Below are 22786 nucleotides of genomic sequence, written 5' to 3' on the forward strand. Positions count from 1 at the left end.
GACGACATAATCCTCCCAACATACGATTGTCACACTCGATGTCACCAGTGGACTTTCTGTAGATGACCCCAACTAGACACTCGAACTGATAGACAATCTTACTGAACACCATACGGATTCATCAACATTGATAAACTGGTTGTGCACCTGATGTACCTCCAGGAAAGATCGTAAGTATAAGGCTACTCCACCCCCAATTACTGTTTTTCTGTCATCGCAAAACAATGACATCCCGGGTACTGTTAGCTCCTAGTCCGTAAATTGAGATATCCATGTTTCAGATATTCGTATAAGGTAAGTATTATTAACAGTACTGACTTGATACGGCTTATCCATTTTACTCGGCGAACTCGTGGCGTTCATGTATAAACAGTGCATGCATTCGATTTGAAATGCGTAAGCTTTCCCATCCCGTTTATCTGTATGAACCTTTTGTAAATGGACAGGTAACCTACCTATATAAGGTTTTCCGAGTTGGTAGCACCTATTCTTTCAACTTCGTTTTTGTGATCTTCACAGTCCACAAGTGGAATAATCAGCTCTAACTTTCCTTTGTGCATGATCCTGACATAATGTGGCCTATCCGGATGCATATGGATTATGGTTGGCAGCTGGCGTCTGTTGTCATGACATGCTTCCAGAGCTGCAGCCGCCATATGGGAGGATGGGAAGGTTCTTTCCGTCAGCCGAGGTCTAGAGTTCCCGTCTTTCTTGGCTAGTCTCAACACTTGAGTCAATGTTTTTGAGCATCAAGGACTGCTTGATGAGTTTCCACTCTCGAATATCAGAGTTTGTGTGGTCCATGTTTTTCGGTACACCTTGAACAACAATATTTCTTCCGCGAAAAAACTCGTAAGATTCCGTAGGAATGTGTTGGATGAGATTGCGCTTAAAATGCGATATATCAGGCAGTATCCTTTTATTCTCACTTTTTCAGTAAATGACTAGCCAGTAAGATATCCTCTACATCGGTAGCGTTAGTGAGCGTTACACGAAGTAGTCTTCGGTGATTTTTATGCTTATATTCCTTTCCTTTAGTAAGCCATATGGCCGTTAAAAGCTCTATTCTGTGACGTTAGAACTTCTTGTTTAACTCCTCCCAAAGCATCCTCTAATCTTTCCTGCAGGTTGAGGGGAAGGTCAGGGCTGTCTTTAAGGTTCATGATTATGAGAGAATCGTCACGAACCGTGATTGTTTTCCCAGGTTTTTGGGTACGTCTTGGTTGAGTAACTTGTCGTTTGGTGGTTGAATCGGGTTTTAGATTCTTGTGCTCTTTGCTGACCCATTGGACATCCTAGGGGTAGACTGTACAGCCAAATCGCCAGTAGATTTCACCGCAATACTTGGGATATTCTGCTTCTTAGAAGGTGACACTCGGTTTTTTCTATTTGTTAATGGCGGTCCGATCGTCTACAGAATTTTCGGGAATCAAGTCTGTTGTTAGCAGTTACTGTAAAAGCTGTGCATGCTTCGTGGAACCAACCCTTGCAATTGTCACATTGCATTCCAGGGGTGACAGCAGAACGGCATCCGTTTCACTTGTATGAATTCTTCGTGACCATGGTGATGTATATTTTTTTATAGATCCTAGCAAACGTCTACGATCGTAAAAAAACCGGATAAAATGGATTAAAAATGCGCTAGGTCAGAGTATATAGATGATAGCTTTAAAACAGTTGAAATAACTCTCTCAGAGTTTGGGTACTTCGAAACAGTACTGTTGAGAGGGAGAGAGCTGGAAAATAATTTAGTGTCGCTTGCATTGTAGTGGTATTAATCCAGGAGTTGTATAGCGCAGTAGTAATGACCAAGAATGTATCCGCTAAATATGACAACCATAGAAGTCAAGGGATTGAGCGAAACTAAAATGAGACAGTGATCAACAACCATAATGACACCGAAGAGTTGATCACAATCCAGAAATTGTAAACAATACAGTAATGATAACACGGTAATCATTGCCTTCAAACCAAAAGAACAACACTATGCGTGTAAATTTCAGATGAAAACAGAAGGAAAAATATATCTAAAGGAAACAAGGGAATAGTTATAGGAATAAAACATACACAGAAGGGCTCTCTCACATATTATCGTCGGAATATACTAAATGGATTCTCTATGGATCATAATCTGCAACGTCGTTTGGTTGAAAACCATCGGCTCCATTTTTGAAGCCTAATGATAATAATGGTAGTAATGCCTTCATTAACTGACCATGATGTATCAGCAACTTAAGTATTGTACTTGACATGAACTTATGTTAAGTGTTTTGCTCCAAAGCGCAATATGAGATGAATGTAATTATTTCTTCATGTAAAAGAACCTTACAGATTTCTGTCATCACATATCTCGTTATACATTCAGAATATAGAGATGAAAGTAACGATAGGAAACGAAGGGAATAGTTTAAAGCTTCAGAACAGTCGGCATAAATCAGGCAAACGGTCCAGCTTCTGCGAATTGGGTCAGAGATATAAATGGACACCCTATAAATAGTGTTGGTTACTAGTTGTTTAGAGTATGTGTAGAGTATGCGGATCAAGTACAGTTGTGTCAAATACCCTTTTCTGGTTTGATTTAGGTATGCATGATATATTGAAGCAATATTTCGTCAATTCATCCAAGTAACGAATTGGTTTGCAGCTCAGAAGTGTGTAAGTCCTATTACTCATTAGTATTATGAGTGATTAATTGGTGTAAGGAAATATTGAAGTCACTTCCTCCGTGGTCTGATGTGGTTGAGCGGCTAAGCACGCGGTCTAGCATTCAGGAGGGCAGAGGTTCGAGTGCGTATGGGGCCTGCGTTTTTGTTCACCAGACCCACCTTCAATACGATGTTTGTTGCCCGTAACTCGCTCACATATGAGAGAAAAAATGACAAGAGGACAGATTGATATATCAAAGTGCCATATTGGACAAGTATAAGTTCTTTGTTTACATCAATATTATTACTATAGAAGAAAAACTAGAAGTTCAGTAAATTTCCATTTTACGTTATATTTAAACCAACGAATATATATATATATATATCAGTTATTGACATAAAAGGTCTTTTTATTACGCTAATGTTAAGTTCCAGAACTTTGTATGGGCCACTAATAATAATTGGTTTAACATTAGCATAGTCGTGATATTCCTATCGTCAGTTCAATGTTATGATTACTAAACAGTTCCCTTATAAGTTGTGTTTAAAATTAGGTATGTGGAATCAATGCGGCTAACATAGTAACCTTACAGTAACGCACTGTACTACATCTTCACGGTTATTGATTCTTAAATGTCAGAAATTTTAAAAAATCTGAATATTGCCAATAAAGATAGGTTATATGATCACACTAAAAAGCATGCTGCAGGAAAACTGGTTAAGTCATTACGTAAGTTTCCTAAACATGAAAAAAAATGATGAGAACTTTAATAAGTGCTTGACCATGGTTTAATCCAAAATGTTTTGTCTAGAAAACTACTTATTAATAGTAGTATTAATCGTATCAAGCTACTAAACATATCCTCAACCGAAAACTTAGAAGTAGTTCACATGGTATATATGTATAGCCAGTCTACGTGAAAAATGTATATAAATATATAAGAAGTACAGCCAACATAGTTAATTAACCAGAAAAAGAAATTATAAAACTCGCCTGGGTTGCTTTTTGAATTCGTTGTATTTGCCAGTGTTAGTTGTATGAGTTTGATTAAAATCCTCAGCCATCGTTTTGGAATACCTAGCTTATGTGTCCAGTATTTAAAAAAAATATTTAACATAACACGTATATATCAAAGGCAAAAGGTCTGGGGAGTTGTCGGTGAGGCGGAATGAGGAAAAAAAATTATTTTTAAGTAGATTCAGGGTGTGATTAGCTACGTGGTTAGATTTTATCCTGCAGCCGAAACTGTCAACATCCTTGACTGACTAATTGGATGTGCCCAGCGAACCGTTTTAGTCGTTTGTAAAGATTTATCATATTTACATTTCGATTCCGTAATGGATTTGTCAGTTAAACGATCTAACAACACATATGGTGGCTCATGATCTAGATAAGCCGGCTTTAGCCTATCAATACTTACTGTGTCGATGTTTCCATGTTTTTCTATCACGAAATATTTAGATTTTCTTGAGACGACTTTGAAAGGACCTTCAAATGGAGGACTGAGTGGTGCTTTTATTTTGTCACATCTTATCCAGACGTGTGTGCAATTGCTTAGGTCTTTAGGTATATATACGGCGCGCGATTGTTCACGAGTATTAATCGGCTTAATTTTAGACATGTGGTCCCGTAGTTGATCTACATAACTTTCTAAATTAAGTTTTTGACTGTTAGTATTAGGGTTAATAAATTCACCTGGTAGTCTCAGAGTTGTTCCGAAAACCAGTTCCGCAGCTGAACACTGTGCGTCAGTTTTGACAGATGTTCGTATTCCCAACATAACTAACGGTAGGAATTCTGTCCACTGATTGGGGTTTGAGTGAGATATAAGGGCGGTTTTTAGCTGACGGTGAAAACGTTCTACCATCCCATTAGCCTGAGGGTGATATGCAGTGCAGCGTATCCTATTGGAGCCTAGAAGTTTAGCCAAGTTATTAAATAGTTCGGATTCGAATTGCGCTCCTCTATCCGTCGTTATTGTTATGGGTGTACCAAAAATGGTTACCCAGTTCTGCATGAAAACTTTGGCTACTGTTTCCGCTGTGATGTCCGCTATCGGGATGACTATAGGGAATCTGGTAAATCGATCTATGCATGTAAAAAGATAATTGAAACCGTTTGAACGTGGTAAAGGACCTACCAAGTCGATATGCACATGGGCAAAACGTGCATCTGGTTGCGAGAAAACACCTATGGGTGAATTTGTGTGACGATTAATCTTTGATTGTTGACATGCTGAACACTCTCTAACCCATTTGTGTACATCCTTCTGTAAATTCGGCCATATATATCTGGCATTGATTAGTTTTGTTGAAGCTTTTGCGCCAGGATGAGACAAAGAATGAAAGTTATTATATGTCAACTTTCGCATACTTTTGGGAACGAAAGGTCGCGGAATTGCCTTGGTCGTGTCACAGTAGATCAGAATACCATCGACAGGTGATGGGAACTGTTTTAAATTAAGACTTGAATTGTTTGTTTTAAGCAGGTTTTGTAATTCTAGATCCTGCTCTTGTTCGTGTCTTAACGTCTCGAAGTTTACTGTAGACTGTTGTAGCACGTTCATTTCTAGCCTAGATAAAGCATCTGCCGCCTGATTGTCCTGACCTTTGACATGTCGGATATCGCTTGTGAACTGTGATATATAGTCAAGGTGTCGGACTTCTCGAGGTGAGTATTTATCAGCTCTCGCTTTTAGTGCATTCGTTAGTGGTTTGTGATGTGTAAAGACTATAAATTCCCTACCTTCTAACATGTGTCGGAAGTGTTTAATGGTCAGGTAGATTGCAAGAAGTTCTCGCCCGAAGGTAGAATACCTTGTTTCGGCTGGAGCGAGTCTTTTCGAGAAGAAAGCAATTGGTTTCCAGGCGTTTTTAACCAGTTGGTTAAGGGTACCGCCTACTGCTTTATCTGAAGCATCCACCATCAAAGCAAGTGGGGAAAGAGAATTCGGATACATCAACGTAGTTGCTTGAACTAATTTATCTTAAGGCTGTTTAATAGCTTCGACGGCGTCAGAAGACAGTTTGAATTCTTTTGGTTTTCCTTTAAGTGAATCTGTCAAAGGTTGCATTAATTGTGCACAACCTGGTATGAATCTGCGATAAAAGTTAATTAGACCTAGAAAACTTCTCAGTTGTGTTAGAGAACTAGGTATGAGGTATTGTTTGATGGTGTCTACTTCTTTTTTGATCGGTTTAATCCCTTCTGGGCTTATTGTGTGACTGAGAAATTCTAAAGTTTGAACACCGAAAACACACTTACTTTGATGTATGTTTATTCCATGTTCATCCAGTCTTTTCAACACTGTTTGTACATGCTGTTCGTGTGATTGCAAATCGGGGCTGGCAATTAACAAGTCGTCTATATACCCCTGCGCAAATGGAATATCTCGAAGTAGGTTGTCTACGAATCTTTGAAATGTTTGTGCCGCATTTCTCAGGCCGAATGGCATGCGTACAAACTCGAATAAGCCAAAGGGTGTTGTAATAGCTGTCTTGGGAATATCTTCATCAGCCACTGGGATATTGTGATATGCCCTGACTAAGTCAATTTTAGTGAATATGTTCACACCCTGTAAACCGTTTGTGAAATCTTGGATATGCGGTATTGGGTACCTATCTGGTACGGTTTGACGGTTGAGGGCTCTGTAATCCCCGCACGGTCGCCAGTCACCTTCATTCTTCTTTGGGACCATATGCAAAGGGGATGCCCATTGACTATCAGAGGGACGGATAATACCCAATTGTAGCATATAATCAAACTCGGCCCTAGCGATTTTGAGCTTATCTGGTGCTAGTCTCCTGGGTTTTGCGAAAACCGGTGCACCTTCGGTTTTGATAGTGTGATTTACTTTTAGTTTGTCTTTAGAAGGCTGTGGGTTTGGTTTAGTTAAGTTTGGAAATTCCGCGAGTATATCTTGGAATTTCGCTGTTGTTACTGGGGGAGTGTGAATCAAGTTAAGAGAGCTGATGTGACTTTCTTTGCCTTTTGTGTAATACGAAGTTTCTTTTAGTGTTAATCGCCGTTTCTTGGTGTCAACTAGAAATTCGTATCTCTCTAGAAAGTCCATCCCCAGTATTGCCAGATCTAAGTCGGCTACCGTGAAAACCCAAGGGAATTGCCTCCTGAACCCCAAATCTAGGGTTAAAGTTTTCTGCCCAAATGTCGCAATTTTAGTTTTATTTGCAGCTTGAAGTGTAATTGATGATGTTTCTCGACTAATCTCAGTTTTATGTTGAGGGATGATGCTAAGAGCAGCGCCAGTATCCACCAAGAAATTCAAGCCCGAGTTTCTGTCTCTAACATAAAACAAGCGACTGTTTAGGCGCCCCTCCTCAGTCGTCGCGACCTGGGGAGGGGTTACTCGTTTCCCGCTGTCTTAGAATTATGTTTAGGCCAGGCGCATGGTTGCATGCACTTGGTTGAGTTGACACCAAACTTCCAGTGGTACCAACAAAACTGCTCAGATTGTCTGGACATTTGTGACATGATTTGTGACTTGGGTCGTGGTCGTTGTGGCGACCTGCTCCTGTTTCTATGACCCATTTGCATTCAGGTGACAGCCTCAGTGAGACTCTTAACACTCGCAATGAGTCCTTCTATGACCGGGTCTTTTGCTGATTCTACTTTTTGTGTGTGATTTATTGTGCCTGATTGGCTATACGCGCTAAATGAGATAATGGGGTTTCAGGATCTTGTGCATCCAAACAGTGTTGGACGTAGCATGGGAGAGCTTGTATCCATCCTTGTTTTAGGACTGCTTCACCCACTGTGTTATCACCCACTAAGACTTGGAGGTGACGTAAAAACTGTGACGGCGACCGATCACCTAGTGTTTCACCTTGAAAAAGTCTTTGGATTCTTTGACTATCTGATAATGATAAACGGTTCATTATCTCTCGTCTTAAGATGGTGTATGGTTGTGGTGATGGTAGATCTAAAATCAAGTCACGGACTTCTTTGGCGACTGAAGGAGGAAGGATAGAACACAAGTCTCTATAGCGAATCCCTTCAGATTTGATATTGTGTCTCGTGAAATAATGCTCTAGTTGAGCAAACCACAACTCAGGATCACTACGATCAAATTCTGGAAGTCGAGATTTCGTAGTCATAACAGTGTCTATCTCCACTGGTGACAAATCCTCCAGATTATGGGTTTCTATTGAGTCTGACATGAGGTATGTGACAAATATAGCAATAAAATTAGCACGAAAAATGGTTACTATAACACGAATAACTTAAGATAATACGGAATAAACTAGTTATATACTCAACTTAGTTTACGGATAATCAGGTTTGCTTTTACGATTAAGTAAAAAAAAATGTTAATAACAGAAATGAGGTTAAATTTGTGTTCAAAAAGAGCTCACCAGTTTCGTGCCTTAAGGTAACCCTCGTGCTATTGATAGAAGAAACCAGAGAAGTAGTGAATAGGTCTTTATTTCGATCTTCGCGCAGTCACAGTGGAGTGTGGGATTATCTGTTCAGACAAACAAAGGCTCTCAACATTCAATATAAGATATTAGGGAATATAACGCTTATACAAAATAAGGAAGTGAATGAATACTTGAACAATACTGTTTTGGCATATGCTTAGTTGTTTGGGGTCAACTCTTAACCAACCGACCTAAGCTGTTACAAGCTCACTCCCTTATCTTATGGAATATAGAACTTGTGAGGAAAAGTTAAGATTTTCACCATCCTATAAAAAGGTATTGGGTGGATTACTACTGAGTTTTACATTAAATCATCAGCCGGTGGGACTCTTTGGTCTGTTATGTTATTGTAGCTCCGTTCACGTAGGCATTTGAAAAGAAGTCGGTGTAGAGTTTGGTCGACAAACGAAGCCACCAATGATAACATGAAATTCCCACCACAAACTTTCTTTGATATTGTATAGCTACATCTTGTTTATTCACCAATCACTATTTTATGTTCATTATAAAACATTCAATCTGTCTACTCATTTTTCCTATCCTCTAGTTACTGTTCAGAATGTTATTTATGTCTCTCCTTTTCCTTGTTTGACACTGTATTGTTTATTTTTTGTACTAACAGTGTTAATTTACATTTTATAAGCAGATCAAGTTTATCAAACAAAATAGCTTACTTGTTCTAACTTTGGCTCAGCTAAGACTCTGTGCTCAACAGCTTAGAGAATAGTTTAGAATTAGGTATCTAGGAAATTAATTCTTCATTTCTGACACCAACATAAGTCCTGAAAATGTCGGTCTTTTCATATCGAAATCTATTGACACCGACATTAGTTATTAAGTTGAACACACAATCAGAGCATAGATATTTTGACTGAGGGATTATGGTTTATGGACGATCGACCAGATTCAATATAAGTCCCCTTGAGTCCTTGCACGAAGTTCATCATTTCGTGTGGTTAGATGTCGTTCCACGATTACAACTGATGTTGATTTTTGGTGACAACCTCATATTACGGATATTGGTGAAAATTCAGTATTGATAGCTTTTCCTTGTAAATCGTGTCTTGGATTGAGTTTGGTATTTTGAATGTTTTGTGAGACAACATTATCACGGTTTACACCAGCAAGTTTGTCTTTTGTATCGATTATTCTACATCCTTCGAAATCCTACCGTTTTTTTGAAGTTTCAATACATTTTGAAACGAGGATCTTGACTGGTTTGTTTATAATTGTAAGGTTGTTCTTATGACCACTCTGAGTTGTTTGTATAGTACAGGTTAGCCGGTGGGACTATATTTTACAGATGGTGTTTAGACAATAATGAGACCTTAAAAAACGAAAAATTTACTATGGCCGAAACAGCTACAAATTAGTTTAAAAAATTTGCATTAGAGTTTATGGCTAGAAAACCAGGTTATAATTTGAATGTAAAGCTAACACCAACTCTCGTGCTAGAATTCTTTGTTGATATATGGATATGTATTGATAAGTGATACTGAAATCTAGGAAGCATTGTAATCCTTCAACTTTGATGCGGACATGACAAGTTTCATTTGGCACACCCTTGTTTAAAAGCGCCCGCCCAATGCACCGTACCAGATGGCGTTCGGGTATGCTACACTGCGTACATCCGGCGATATTTAGTCCTCTTGGATTTCATACACTAGGTTACATGAACTTTTACTGGAAATGCATATTCAAATGTCGTATTCTAGACTTCTTGTTTGGTTGATTGGGAAGCTCATCCTTAACTTGATGTGGACATTCACCAGGATTTCTTACTGCAAATTATCTTTTATGCTACAAATCAGTCAAAGCTACAAACGGTTCACACATGTTTTAAGTGAGTCATACTCCAAATGCTAAGGATTGGAAGGTACTACTGGGCGGAATGAAAGCGGACTATGGACGACAGTATATGTATGCAGTTCAGACAACCAGGGAACAGATGGACAGAGACGATAAGGGAAAATAAAATTCAGTGTCATATAAAACCAGGCGATCAATTTGTCTCCGACCCGAAAAACAAATCCCGCCATGTAACCTGTCTTCGACAAGTCGAAGAGGGAGTTTCTTGGTTGTTGGTTCCGAATAGCTCAAACAAAAAAGACCGTAATGATGCAGGAATCATATGAAAACAGTTTTTAAGCATCTTAGCCGTAACATACAACCTTTATCAACATAAGCCTATTAAGTTATGGTCTAGGTCGGTATCAAGTGCATTTACCTACCTCACTAGAATAATAGAAATAATCTACAATTGCATATATGCCATGATATGACTACCCAATCTATCAGACCTCATGTGGAAGTCACATCGTCTATACAGACCCATACTATCGTGACAGTAAGAGGTTACGGCTAAGGACCTGTGAAGAATACATTTGGGCAGTGACGAGAATATTATATTTAGTATGAAAAGCAAGAGGTTACACAGTGTGATCACGTTCTACTTGATCTTAAGTAATTTTATTCGGCCCCATTTAGTGTATATAAACAGCGTTACCTCCTTCACTCGCGAATAAGATGCATACACCGATACATATCCGAAGGCTAGGCACGGAATCAGTTCCAGAATTCAATTTTGCAACTTATGAAGAACACTTTCAGATACTCGACTTTTATCCAGTAAGGTATGGACGTCTCAGAAAGAGATTGAACATTGGAAAGTTCGTGTGGAAGTCGTGCCTTGGGTTAGGCGCCAAGTATCATCATTTTAATGGCTCTCCGTCCAATTTCCAGGCGGGCGTCGACTATAGTGAGGTTGCTACATCGATGTTCGTCTTCAACGAGTCCCACTGTTGCCGGTGGAATAAAAGACAGAATGCTCAAATTTATTACCAGCAACCATAATCTTTTCGATACAGGTTAGCTAAAGACTTCACTAAGCTTGATATAGATTCTGGAGATTTGAATGTCCCTGTGGAAAGTAAGCTGTCGTGGTTGCAAAAGGATCTTATCATGGAGATTTCAGAAGTAGAAGTATGTGAGGTTAATCAAATTGATCGATCACTTTAGCCGGACACCGGTCGTGGAGAAATCAAGTCCAGTACTAAAGAAAATCCTAATCTCGTTGGTAGTTCTAGAGTCAGAGCTATTCAGCGGTGTCACTGTAAGTTGAAGTTCTCACCGGCTCACAAGCTAGTACCGTAATAACAGCCTAGGGTCAGGACAGTCAACCTGAATGGCAAGTTAATGTAGGTCCTCCGTCCCTTTACGAAGTTGAAAAAGCCATAGGAAATCTGAAACGAGGGAGAGCAGCAGGCCCTGACAGGTTTACTCCTGAGATTTTTAAGGATGGTGGTCCAGTATTAGCAATGAGATTAACCGAGGTCTTAGGTAGAATTCGGGAACTGGACGTAATCCCATCTGACTGGTCTCAATCACTGATTGTGCCAGTCTATAAGAAAGGACAAAAGTCCTCTTGTGACAATCACAGAGGAATCAGTTTGACTAATATAGTGTCTAAAATATTAGCTTCAATAATACTTCGACGCCTAACTAAAGCTCGTGAAGAGCAGACTAGGGAAAAACAGGCTGGTTTTTGACCTGGACGTGGTTGTATAGACCAGATATTCACTCTACGTCAGGTTCTAGAACACAGACACACATTCAGACGCCCCACAATGGTAGTATTTCTCGACCTTAAGGCGGCATTTGACTCTGTTGATCGTAAGGTTCTATGGCAGTGTTTGTCACTGAAAGGAGTACCAAAGAAGTACATTACCCTTGTAAAGGCTCTCTACTCGAACACAACTGGTCGAGTGAGAGCTTATGGCGAACTGTCATCAGAATTGATTACCTCAAGTGGTGTTCGTCAGGGCTGTCCACTCTCCCCATTCTTGTTCAACTTTGTCGTCGATGTACTTTTAGAGATAACACTCTCCTCATCTAAATTTCCAGGGGTTGAACTCCTACCGCGAGGTTCACTTGTTAACTTAGAATATGCTGATGACATAGTTTTATTTGGTGAAGACGCTAACAAAATGCAGAGTCTTCTGACCACTGTAAGCAACAATGCAAGCATGTTCGGGATGCGATTCTCTCCCTCGAAATGCAAAATGTTGCTTCAGGATTGGGTTACATCGACACCCGAACTAGTGATAGGGAGTGAAGTAGTTGAGTGTGTCGACCGCTTCACTTATCTTGGAAGTCTCATCAGCCCTTGTGGTCTGGTGTGTGACGAAATCTCAGCACGGATACAGAAAGCCCGACTAGCTTTTGCCAACTTGCGTCATTTATGGCGTAGGCGAGATATCCGTCTATCAACCAAAGGACGTGTTTACTGCTCAGCAGTTCGTTCCATCCTACTTTATGGCAGTGAAACATGGCCGGTAAGAGTAGAGGATATCCGTAGGCTACTAGTATTTGATCATAGGTGTCTTCGAAACATTGCTCATATATCATGAGACCATCGAGTAAGTAACACAGTTGTTAGGAAACGGGTACTAGGTAAGGATGGCAAATCAATTGATGAAGTAGTGAAACTTCATCAGTTGAGATGGCTGGGACACGTGTTACGTATGCCCAACGACCGACTGCCTCGACGTGCTATGTTCAGTGGTATGGGAGTAGGTTGGAAGAAAGCTAGGTGCGGACAGACCAAAACATGGCACAAGTTCATGAAATCACTGACAAGTGGACTGAGTCATGTTGGTAGGTGTAGACTACCTGGTTGGGGACCGCGAGATGAAAGCAACCGATGGTTAGAGACCCTGAATGACATGGCTCAAAGTCGTTTGGAATGGCGCAGGTGCATCTACTCTTTGTGTTCTCCCAAATTCTAATCTTCTGATTTCTTCATGTCCCTTTCTTTTTTTCCTCTTTCCAAATTTATTTCACTGGATTATACTCTTTAAATAACATCTCCAAACCCTAATCTTCCCGATTACTGCTTATACTCTTATTACGTCTACCACTATGGGATTTGAATCGACAACTGCATCTCTGTGCTAATGTGGTGTGGCAACTCGAACTGATGTACGTACGTACGAAGTTCTACGTTGTTACTGACTGACTGAATGAGAGTCAGGACAGTGGTATTTTTCCTCGCTGAGTAAATTTCATTGTTTTGATCATTTATTACGTATCAAGACTACTGTTTTCACTTTAATTGAATTTATTTCAGTTAAAGTATTCGACTAGAGTATCGTTTTTACTGTTCTCTCAATTAGTTTTGTCGTTGGTACTCTTGAGTACCTCTTTTCCAATTGTATCTGTTAGTACTTTTGGCCCTAGCAATCTACAGCTCTTCACTTTTTTGGTCATCGATAATTCTTTTTGTTTCTGGGTATCATCGCATATTGAAAAAAACCCCTCCTAAATGACCGGACAGTGTAAAAAAAGCAGTTGCCAACGTCCGGGTTGTCGTTATCCTGTTGAAAGCGGCATGCAGTGTGACGAGTGCAAAGGCTGGTACCACGAAGTTTGCACGAACTCAACGCCTGCTGCTTTCAAACGGTTCAGTAAGAAGGGTTGTGTATGGCTTTGTCAACAGTGCTGCTCGGATGCAAACAGCTTGTTAACCGAGGCCATCTCACTGGTTGATGCTGCAAAGAAGTGTTTTAGCAAGCATAGTCGGAACGCGTCAAACAGCACTCGATCTGTTGACACGCAAATCAACGTGAAGGAAACTAAGGTTAGTCCGGTGATAGATGACTTACGCCCGTCAAAGAAGGAAAAGCAGTCTCCAATGGGGCCTGCCTTAAACAAAAGGTCAAGAAAAGTAGGGTCTTCTATTCCCCGTCTCCCAGATGGGATCCAACAGGAAACACCTAGAAGCCGCAAACGCAAGGCTCGATCGGTTTCAAGCGGTAACCATAACCCGACCTCTCAGGTCGTCGACAACCCCCAAAATCCAACACTAGGTTTGATGCAACTGTTATTGCTTCTACCAGCACCGTTGACGAATGGGTACAGGTTGTAGGGAGGAAAAGTAGGGATATAAAAGGGAACCCTGCCCCCGTAAAAGTAGTTGAAAAATCGAAAGCTGATCATAGCGACAGATCAGCTATTTTTCATAGAATCAAGGAGAGCGAGAGCCCTGAACCTAAAGCTCGCTTTCAGCATGACATTGTACTGATTAGGCAGCTGCTTAATCAACTCATGCCTCAAAATATGACCGGGGTCACCTTGCTAAAGGTGTACAGACTAGGGAGTCTAACGGACTCGAAACCAAATCATTCCAGACTGCTTAAAGTGGTATTCGGCTCTTCGAACGAACGTGACCTGATTTTACAAAATGGACACAAATTAAAGGGTTCAGGAGTCTTTATCCGAAAGGACCTACCGCTGTCAGACCGTGTTAAAAGACGGGAAGCCGAGAAAGAACTACAACTAAGGCTAGACGCTGGCGAAAAGGACCTGAAAATTGTAAATTTTCGGGTTGTAAGACTTCGACAGAGAATGATGCCGAAGCCACTCTGGGTGAAGCACGAAGGCACTTAAACAGGCTTCGGATATGTTACACCAACGCACGAAGCTTACTTAATAAGCGATCGGAACTAAGTGTGCAGATTGACTCTACAAAGCCAGACATAATCGCAGTAACAGAAACCTGGCTGACACAGGCTATAGACAGTATGGAACTTGATTTCGAGGGTTTTACGTTAGTAAGGGCCGACAGAACACAAAAGCGCAAAGTAGGGGGAGTACCTCTATTCATTAGGAATGCTATCCCATTTGCCATTATCGATAGTGTATCCCATGAGAGTGGGACGTGTGAATTAGTTAGTCTTCGCTTAAAATGCAAGGGACAAGAGCTGCTGATTGGTTTGGTCTATCGCAGTCCAAGCTGTGAGGCAAATGAGATCCTGTTAAGCAGTCTCAATACTTGGTCCCAAAGTGGTCAATGTCTAATCCTAGGGGACTTCAATGCACCTATGGTAGACTGGGAAAATCTGCGAACTAAATCGTCGGAGAATTCTTTCGAGCAGGAACTAGTTGATGGGGTTATCACATGTGCTCTAGTGCAACATGTGAAAGAAGCGACAAGGTACGATCCGGACACTGAATCATCGTTATTAGATCTTATACTGACTCACTATGAGGATGATGTTGCGAACCTCCACCATATGCCACCCTTAGGTAAAAGTGACCACGCAGTTTTAACTTTCGACTTCCACATAACTGCCAGTCACGAGCACGCGTCAGTCCAGTCCAGACCCAACGTCTGGAAAGCAAACATACCAGACATCATGCATTCAGCATCGTTAATAGATTGGACAATAGACCCAGAGTCCTCCATTGAAACGGCCTGGAACGCATTTCGAAATTCATACTTAAAAGTTACCACACCTCACATCCCTTGGACTATACCAAAGGGGCCGAAAAGCTCACCACCATGGCTCAGTAGGGAGGTCCGTATCCTTCTCCGTAAGAAAAGGAAAATGTGGGATAGATTTAGGTTACTGGGGACTGATGAGTCAAAATCTCAGTATCGAAAGGCTCGGAATACTTGTGCCTCGACCCTCCGTAAGTCTAGAAAACTACGAAGAAAAACTTGTTAAGGAATCCATAGAATGTCCTAAACGATTGTATTCTTATCTAAACCAAAGGACAAAGAGAAGAGGAAATATTCCTGCTCTATGGGGAGACAGTACTGCTTCATCATTAGTGGAAGACAACTTTGGTAAGGCTCAAGTGTTCTCGAACTACTTTAGCAACGTATATACCATAGAAGCGCCCTTCCCGTCAGCGTATACAGATCCCCCATACATACACTGGATAGCGTGACCATTAAAGAACTCGATGTCTTTGGTCTGCTAAATAAGCTTGACATAGGTAAATCCACGGGGCCCGATGAATTACATCCTAGGCTACTGAAGGAATTATTTAACTTCGTTGCAAGCCCTTTAAGTACATGCATTAACCTATCCGTTACGCAGGGTCGTTTACCAAAAGACTGGAAAAATGCCATAGTAAGTCCTGTCTTCAAAACAGGTACGAAACACAAACCTGAGAACTACCGCCCCGTTAGCCTAACTAGTGTGGTTGTTAAAATCTTAGAAAAGATTATTCGGAAGGAGCTGTTTAAGTATCTCGATAAAAATCGGATCCTCTCGGAGAAGCAGCACGGCTTCAGAATAGGTTACTCTTGTCTCACTAACTTATTAGTGGCTCGTGAAAGCTGGTGCGCTCTTAAGGACCAAAAGCTACCTGTAGACGTCGCCTTCATTGATTTCAGTAAAGCTTTTGACAAAGTTCCGCACAACCGGCTGTTATATAAGTTAAGAAATGTCGGAATTGGAGGTAATTTATTGATGTGGATAGAAGACTTCTTAGTTGGGCGTCAACAAAGAGTTCGGGTGAACTCAAAGTTATCTAGCTGGGAAACTGTGCTTAGTGGAGTGCCCCAGGGTACAGTTTTGGGGCCAGTGCTATTCCTCTTGTATGTAAATGACCTTCCTTGTCTCCTATCATCATCGATCTTGCTATATGCTGACGATGTCAAGATATGGAAAACGATACGATGTAAGAGTGATAGCTTAGAACTTCAAAATGACCTGAAGAAGTTATCTGAATGGTCTCAAATATGGCAGTTGCCGATAAATACTTCCAAGTGTGTTGTGATGCACATCGGTCATCAAGGCACAGATACATACACGATGAATAACACTGAGCTACCTGTCGTCCAGACATATAATGACTTAGGAGTTATCGTTAGCCAAGACTTAAAGACTACTGCACACTGCCGTGCAATAGCCGCCAAAGGTTTTAGAACGTTATGGTCAATACGTAGAGCTTTTAGTCATGTCGACACCAAAACGTTTTTGACTTTGTATACAATGTTCGTACGTCCCAAACTTGAGTACTGCATACAAGCGGCTAGCCCTTGCTTGAAAAAAGACAGTGAGCTTCTGGAAAAGGTTCAGAGAACGGCGACTAAGCTGATTCCCGGAATGGCGAAGCTTCCGTATGAATCTCGACTGGCCAAGCTGAACCTTTTCCCGTTGTCTTATCGCAGAACTAGAGGCGACTTGATTACAGTTTTCAAATTGCTTAGTGCCAAATTTGCGCCTGATATGCCCTCATTTTTCTTGTCTTCCAAAACAGAGAATTTACGAGGACACTCAAAAAAAGTTCATAAGCCGAGAACAAATTACTTGTCAGCTGACCATCGACTTTCCCATCGAATCATCAACGAGTGGAATTCACTACCTCAGCACGTGGTTGAGGCTCCATCCGTCGACACTTTCAAAAGAAAGTTGGATCAACTGAGAGACCACCATTGCCAGGACTAACATAGGCCATCGAGCCTCCTATCCTTCCCAAACTGAAACAATACCTTTGGTTTCCTCCTAGTTTTAGTGTTGTGATGTATGGTTAATCATATGTAACATTTTAAATCTTACTGTGCTAACCACTGAGGTAATAGCACTAAGGTTGCTCCATGCTCACGTAGTCATGTCAATGCGCTATACTGATTTCAATGTGAGGCCACAATGGCATTGCCGGGGTCTGTAAATGCGGTTTACTAATATTAAATCCTACTCAATTATGGCACAACCATAAGCTTTGGGTAGTTCCTCATCCTTTTTTAAATGAATAGACTGTCCTATCGGAAAGGGTAGCTGTGCAGTACTATAACTAATCTGCACAATCCTAAACAGCCTCGATTACCAAGCATTGGAAAGTCAGCCAGTCAGTCACAATATAGAACCAGACACATGCAACGGTCCGATCTCCCTCTCCAAATGCTCTCACATGGCCACGTGTATACAGCCACTGTCAGGGAAGTCCTATCCTGCCTTCTCGAAGGGAGAGTGACGTTTACGAAATTGAGAGGGCGAAAAGCGAATGTTCGGTGGTTTAACCAGGTTGGTTGATACGGAGGATCTACCTAGGGGAGTTGGAAAACCTTGATTCCAAACCAATGACGCACATAGAGTCCAGGGTCGTTAGAGAACAACTGATGTATTAACCCATTCTCGGTCACCAAGTACCATGAGACTGCATCTCTTACCGTTGCTCCATTGCCTTGTGGATTATACGCTTAGTTCAAATACTCGATAAGTGTCTTCCTAAGAAAACCACCTGCTTCGATTCGGGCACCCGGACAGTATCCCAGCCCCCATATAAATTGAATCATTTATGTAGTGCATATATATTTCGTGCCTTCATGTCAATCAGCTACAACGTAGGACCAGGCACATATATGCAACGGTACAAGTTACCACACCACATTAGCACAGGATAAACACCAAATTTATAGAAGTAGTCACTTCAATGGTAGTAATATGAAAAAGGACATAGGAAGAAAGAATTAGTTCGTAGAAATAAAGGTATAAGGCAATTTTAATCTCACGATTTAAGGGAAGACAAAGGGTGTATACACCTACACCATTGTGATCGATCCTGAGTTATGTCACCCAGAGTCTAACCATTTGTTACGATAGTCGCGCGGACCCCAACCAAGTTGTCTGCACCTACCAACATGGCTCAAACCAGAAGCTAATGACTTCAGAGACTGATGCCACGTTTTGGTTTGGCCGCCCCTAACTTTCTTCCAACCATCCCCAACACTAGTCAGCACTGCGTGTCGCAGTAATCGGTGTTTAGGCATGCGTGCCACGTGGCCCATCCATAATACCCTGTGTCTAACTTCATTATTACCTGCCCGGTGATCCTAGCAGATGCGAGCTATACTTCTAAGGCATCTGTAGTCAAATACTAGTAGTTTATGAGCATCTCCCACTATTGGTCACGTTTCACAGCCACAAAGTAGAACAGAACGAACTGCCGCGCAGTATACTCGTCCTTTTATTGATAGACAGATATCTCGCCTTCGCCACAGATGACGTAAGTTGACAAAAGCCAAACGAGCTTTTCGAATCCGTGCTGAAATCTCGTCAGACAGCAATACATTTGGGATGACCAGACTTCGAAGATAAGTGAAGTTGTCAACGCGTTTGAATACTTCACTCCCTATCTTTAGTTCAAGTGTTGACGCAGGCCAGTTCTGAAGCGACAACGTGCATTTAGAGGTGGAGAAACGCATTCCAAACATCCTGAGATTGTCGCTCAGGCCACCAAAAGACTGTATTTTATCAGTGTTCTCACCAAACAGGACTATATCATCTGCGTATTCTAAGTCGATAAGTGGACTTCCTGGAAGGAGATCAATGCCCGAAAACTCAGTCGACGAGAGCGTTATTTCCATCAGTATATCTATAATGAAGTCGAACAAAAATGGAGATGGTGAACAGTCTTGATGGGCACAAATTAAGGTTGCAAAATCAGATAACAGTTCGCCATAAGCTCTGACACGATTAGTAGTGTTCGAGTAAACAGCCTTCACAAGGTCTATGTACTTCTAAGGTATACCTTTCAATGAAAGACACTGCCACATGACCTCTCGGTCTACGGAGTTAAGTGCTACTTTTAAGTCATGAGGAACTACGATATGCATGCCTGTGTTCTGAAACCTGATGGACGTGAATATATGGTCGATGCGGCCACGACCAGGTCTGAAACCAACCTGATTCCAAATGCCAAATTAGTCAAACTAATCGCTCTTTGGTTGTCATAGGATGATTAAGATCCCTTGATATATATTGCAACCAGTCATGTGGGATTACGTCCAACTCACAGATTTTAGCTAAAATATTAGTCAATTTAATCGCTTAAACTGGACCACCAAACTAAAACACCCCTGGAGCCAATTCATCTGGACCAGCTGCGCTTACTCGTTTTAGATTAGCTATAGTCTTCTGAACATCAACTAGAGTTGGGGGGGGTCTACAATGTTCCACTCACGCTGTCTGGAAGTGGTGGTTAGTTGTGGAGTAGCTGAAGACCAGCTGAACTGCTCCTTAGAGTGTTCCGCTCATCGTCCTAAACGTCTAGGCTGAAAACAGATAAGTGTCTTTTTCCGAGATAGCCTCACGCTTCATTTTTTGATCTCGGTATCTTTTATTATTCGGAAAAGCTGTCTGGTGTTACTTACGGCTACCACCTTTTCCATCTCTTTTGCTTCGCTACCTATCATTGCTTGCGGTCGTCCTTTAGATTTGCTTAATATAGATGTAGTTTATTTTCGTTTTTCATCATGTTCAGAGAACTCATCAGTACAAGCTTTCTGTAAAAGTCATCCTTCACTTCATCCAGGATGCAGTCAGTGGGAGCGTAGGCAGAAACGACGTGTGTCCCTTTACTTCCGAATTCTTACAGAGCCGTTTAGCCGACCAGCACACAGACTTCTGCTAACGGGGATCCACTCTCATAGTGCTTGTTCCGCCCTCGTACTTAGTGCTATGCCTGCACTTGTCAGTCCACGAAAACTGGCCATCGGGTCGCCAGATACACGGCGGGCGTATCTCGTCGGCTCTCCATTTTGGAGAGGTGAGGTCAAGTAAATGACCACACTGAGATCCTGTATGTGTGTTCCGGAGACAGTATACATCAGGGGTACGAGATTCTAGGGTTTTAACCAAGGAGGCCTGTTGGCCGATTGAACACAGTGTGTACTTTAGAGGCTCCAATGTGTAGTTTGGAGCGAGGTTCCAGTAAACCTGATGCAGTGTTGCGCGCACTAGAGTCGTTGGCCGTAGTGACTCTTGAGAAAATCAAGAGAGGAGGTTTATAGTTGAAAGTCGATGCAGAGAGAATAGTAGGGATTGAAGAGATTGATTTCGAGTGTTGAGGTACGAGGACGGTTATCACTTCCCGGTTGCCCACACTATGCAAGGATCTTTCTAAAGGTACCCGAAACAATTTGGTTGAGGATGGGTTTAGTGACCTCAGAGCGTGACCGCAGTTGTCAGGGGACAACGGCTTGAGGTCGGTCACACACGACCTCTTTGTGAGTAGTTTTCGTGTTGGCTCCGTAGTTGTCGGACCTTACTGCTGGAAACGGAAATCCGTGGGATAAATGGGGTTCATTCTTAGGGTCAACTTTTTCTAATCCCACCCCTAGTGGGAAGGCAACATCGTTGTTATGCTGGTTGTTTGAAGGGAACATCTTACTGCTGTTGCACCTCTGTACAGTCAGCAAAACGACCTCCCCCTCGGACCTTGGGTTTGGTGGCTTTAGTTCTACCGTTCTTCAACCTGTCAGTCATTGTAGGACCTTGAGAAACGATTGTTGCAGCCAGTATATCTCGATCGCTTCATCACGACAAGCAAGCCCGACCACCACGTCATAGCAGCAACAACGGTCGAGGCATTGAAAAGAAGTATGGGCGTGGTCAGTTTTGGGTTCATCTAAGACGGTTATTGTGGGGTTATTCGTCTTCTGAGAACCCTTTTTTGTAAATTAAAGTAACTGATTGTGATATATTCCTACCGTTAAAGACTACCCCTGACTGAACACCAATAGCATGTATCCCAACTGCGTACTGCATATTGCTCATCGTAGTATCAAGTGCTCGTGCACATAACCAATAAGATCTATTGATGCCATCAATGACTGGCGTGAACCTGTTTTCGGTAGACTGGCTTGGCATTTATAATTTATTGCTCACGAAAGCCTCTTAAGACACTATAGTTCTTCTGACCATTGAATATCACTTATCACAAAGAAACAATTCTAGTTGACAAGCTTCTCGTTAGGCATATTTTATTTTACGGCATATTATCGTCTAATTTTTTTTAATGTTCAGTGTTACACATGACTACGTCTTAATGAGCGTTCATTAGTAGTATACGATACAACTGGTAGCTAAGTTACGCTGGTTTTAGGCTTTAACAGGTTTGTGCATAAATCTAATTTCTGTCCTAATAGAGATAACACTATTACTTGTTTTTAGTGAAGACTAGTGTATCCTTAATGTATAAAAATGTACTTCACCACTTACGTTTAAAGGTGACTGACATGGCACTATGACTCTAGGGAGAGTGTAGCATCTTCACATTAGTCTGTGCACCCAAACTTGTTATTGTTTCCCGGAATATCTTACATGTCAGTCAATTTCAAATATCTTTCCTAGGAGTACATCGTTTATGTCCTTTACATAAAATGTCATTTACGATCTTCGGTGTGAAATATTTCCATCATAATTACTTAAACCAAAAACTTAAGTAATCTCTGCCGCAGTGCATACGCATAATACATTATAATAACGCATTGTGATTGTGAGTTGACAAACGACCAAATTCTTTTCAATTACAACACTGAGCTCGACACTTCTTTCTTTTCTGATTGTGTCTGGACCACATGTATCTTTGTGCAAAAGCAAGAGTGGTTATTGTGATAACGTGATCCAGTGATATTTTACTAGTTGTTTGTTTCTTATTACCTGTTTATAGGTAGTCCTCACGACCATCATCTTAAATGTTTGGTTTTGTATCGTAATCTCCCTGCACGTTGCTTTTGCGGTCACTGGTTCCTTCTCGTTGATGGACAACGCTATGAGGAGGAGCGAGAGAAAAAGTGGAATAAAATTAGAGATGAACCAGGAAATGCTGGTCTGCTTAAACGATTCGATATCTTGGAGAAAGAATTAAACATCCTTTTAGCAGATGGAAAATCTATGACACCAAAGTCTCCGGGTGCGGCTGAAATGATGGACAATATGGCTCTAAAATGGAAGGAAATGAAAGAAGTGTATGCTAACATACGCAAAAACATGCTGCTTGACTAAAACAAATAGGTTTTCTGTATTTCAGAGTGAATAAGTTTTAGACGGTTTAGCATTAGCCAACAGTTTCAAATAGTCTTGTTATTGAAATCAACAAAAATTAAAATTTCTCCTTACTGTGTA

The 22786-nt window shown here is 41.3% G+C and overlaps 1 protein-coding gene across 1 annotated transcript; it reads left to right on the plus strand.

Moving 5' to 3' along the window:
* Positions 1–10588: 10588 nt before the first annotated feature.
* On the plus strand, positions 10589–22786 carry MS3_00003425 (uncharacterized protein). The gene is made up of 4 exons (XM_051211224.1): positions 10589–10951; positions 10984–11066; positions 11103–11196; positions 22332–22786. Exons 1-4 carry the CDS (start codon positions 10804–10806, stop codon positions 22664–22666), a joined length of 660 nt encoding a protein of 219 aa, XP_051071262.1. The 5' UTR covers positions 10589–10803; the 3' UTR covers positions 22667–22786.

Source organism: Schistosoma haematobium, chromosome ZW (assembly GCF_000699445.3).
Source record: "Schistosoma haematobium chromosome ZW, whole genome shotgun sequence".
Classification (NCBI taxonomy): Eukaryota; Metazoa; Platyhelminthes; class Trematoda; order Strigeidida; family Schistosomatidae; genus Schistosoma; species Schistosoma haematobium.

Coding starts and splice junctions, on each gene's coding strand:
- MS3_00003425 (XM_051211224.1), top strand. CDS start 10,804: ATGGCTCTCCGTCCAATTTCCAGGCGGGCGTCGACTATAGTGAGGTTG. Junction 11,067..11,102: donor TGGAGATTTCAGAAGTAGAA/GTATGTGAGGTT, acceptor CGATCACTTTAG/CCGGACACCGGTCGTGGAGA. Junction 11,197..22,331: donor AGCTATTCAGCGGTGTCACT/GTAAGTTGAAGT, acceptor ACCTGTTTATAG/GTAGTCCTCACGACCATCAT.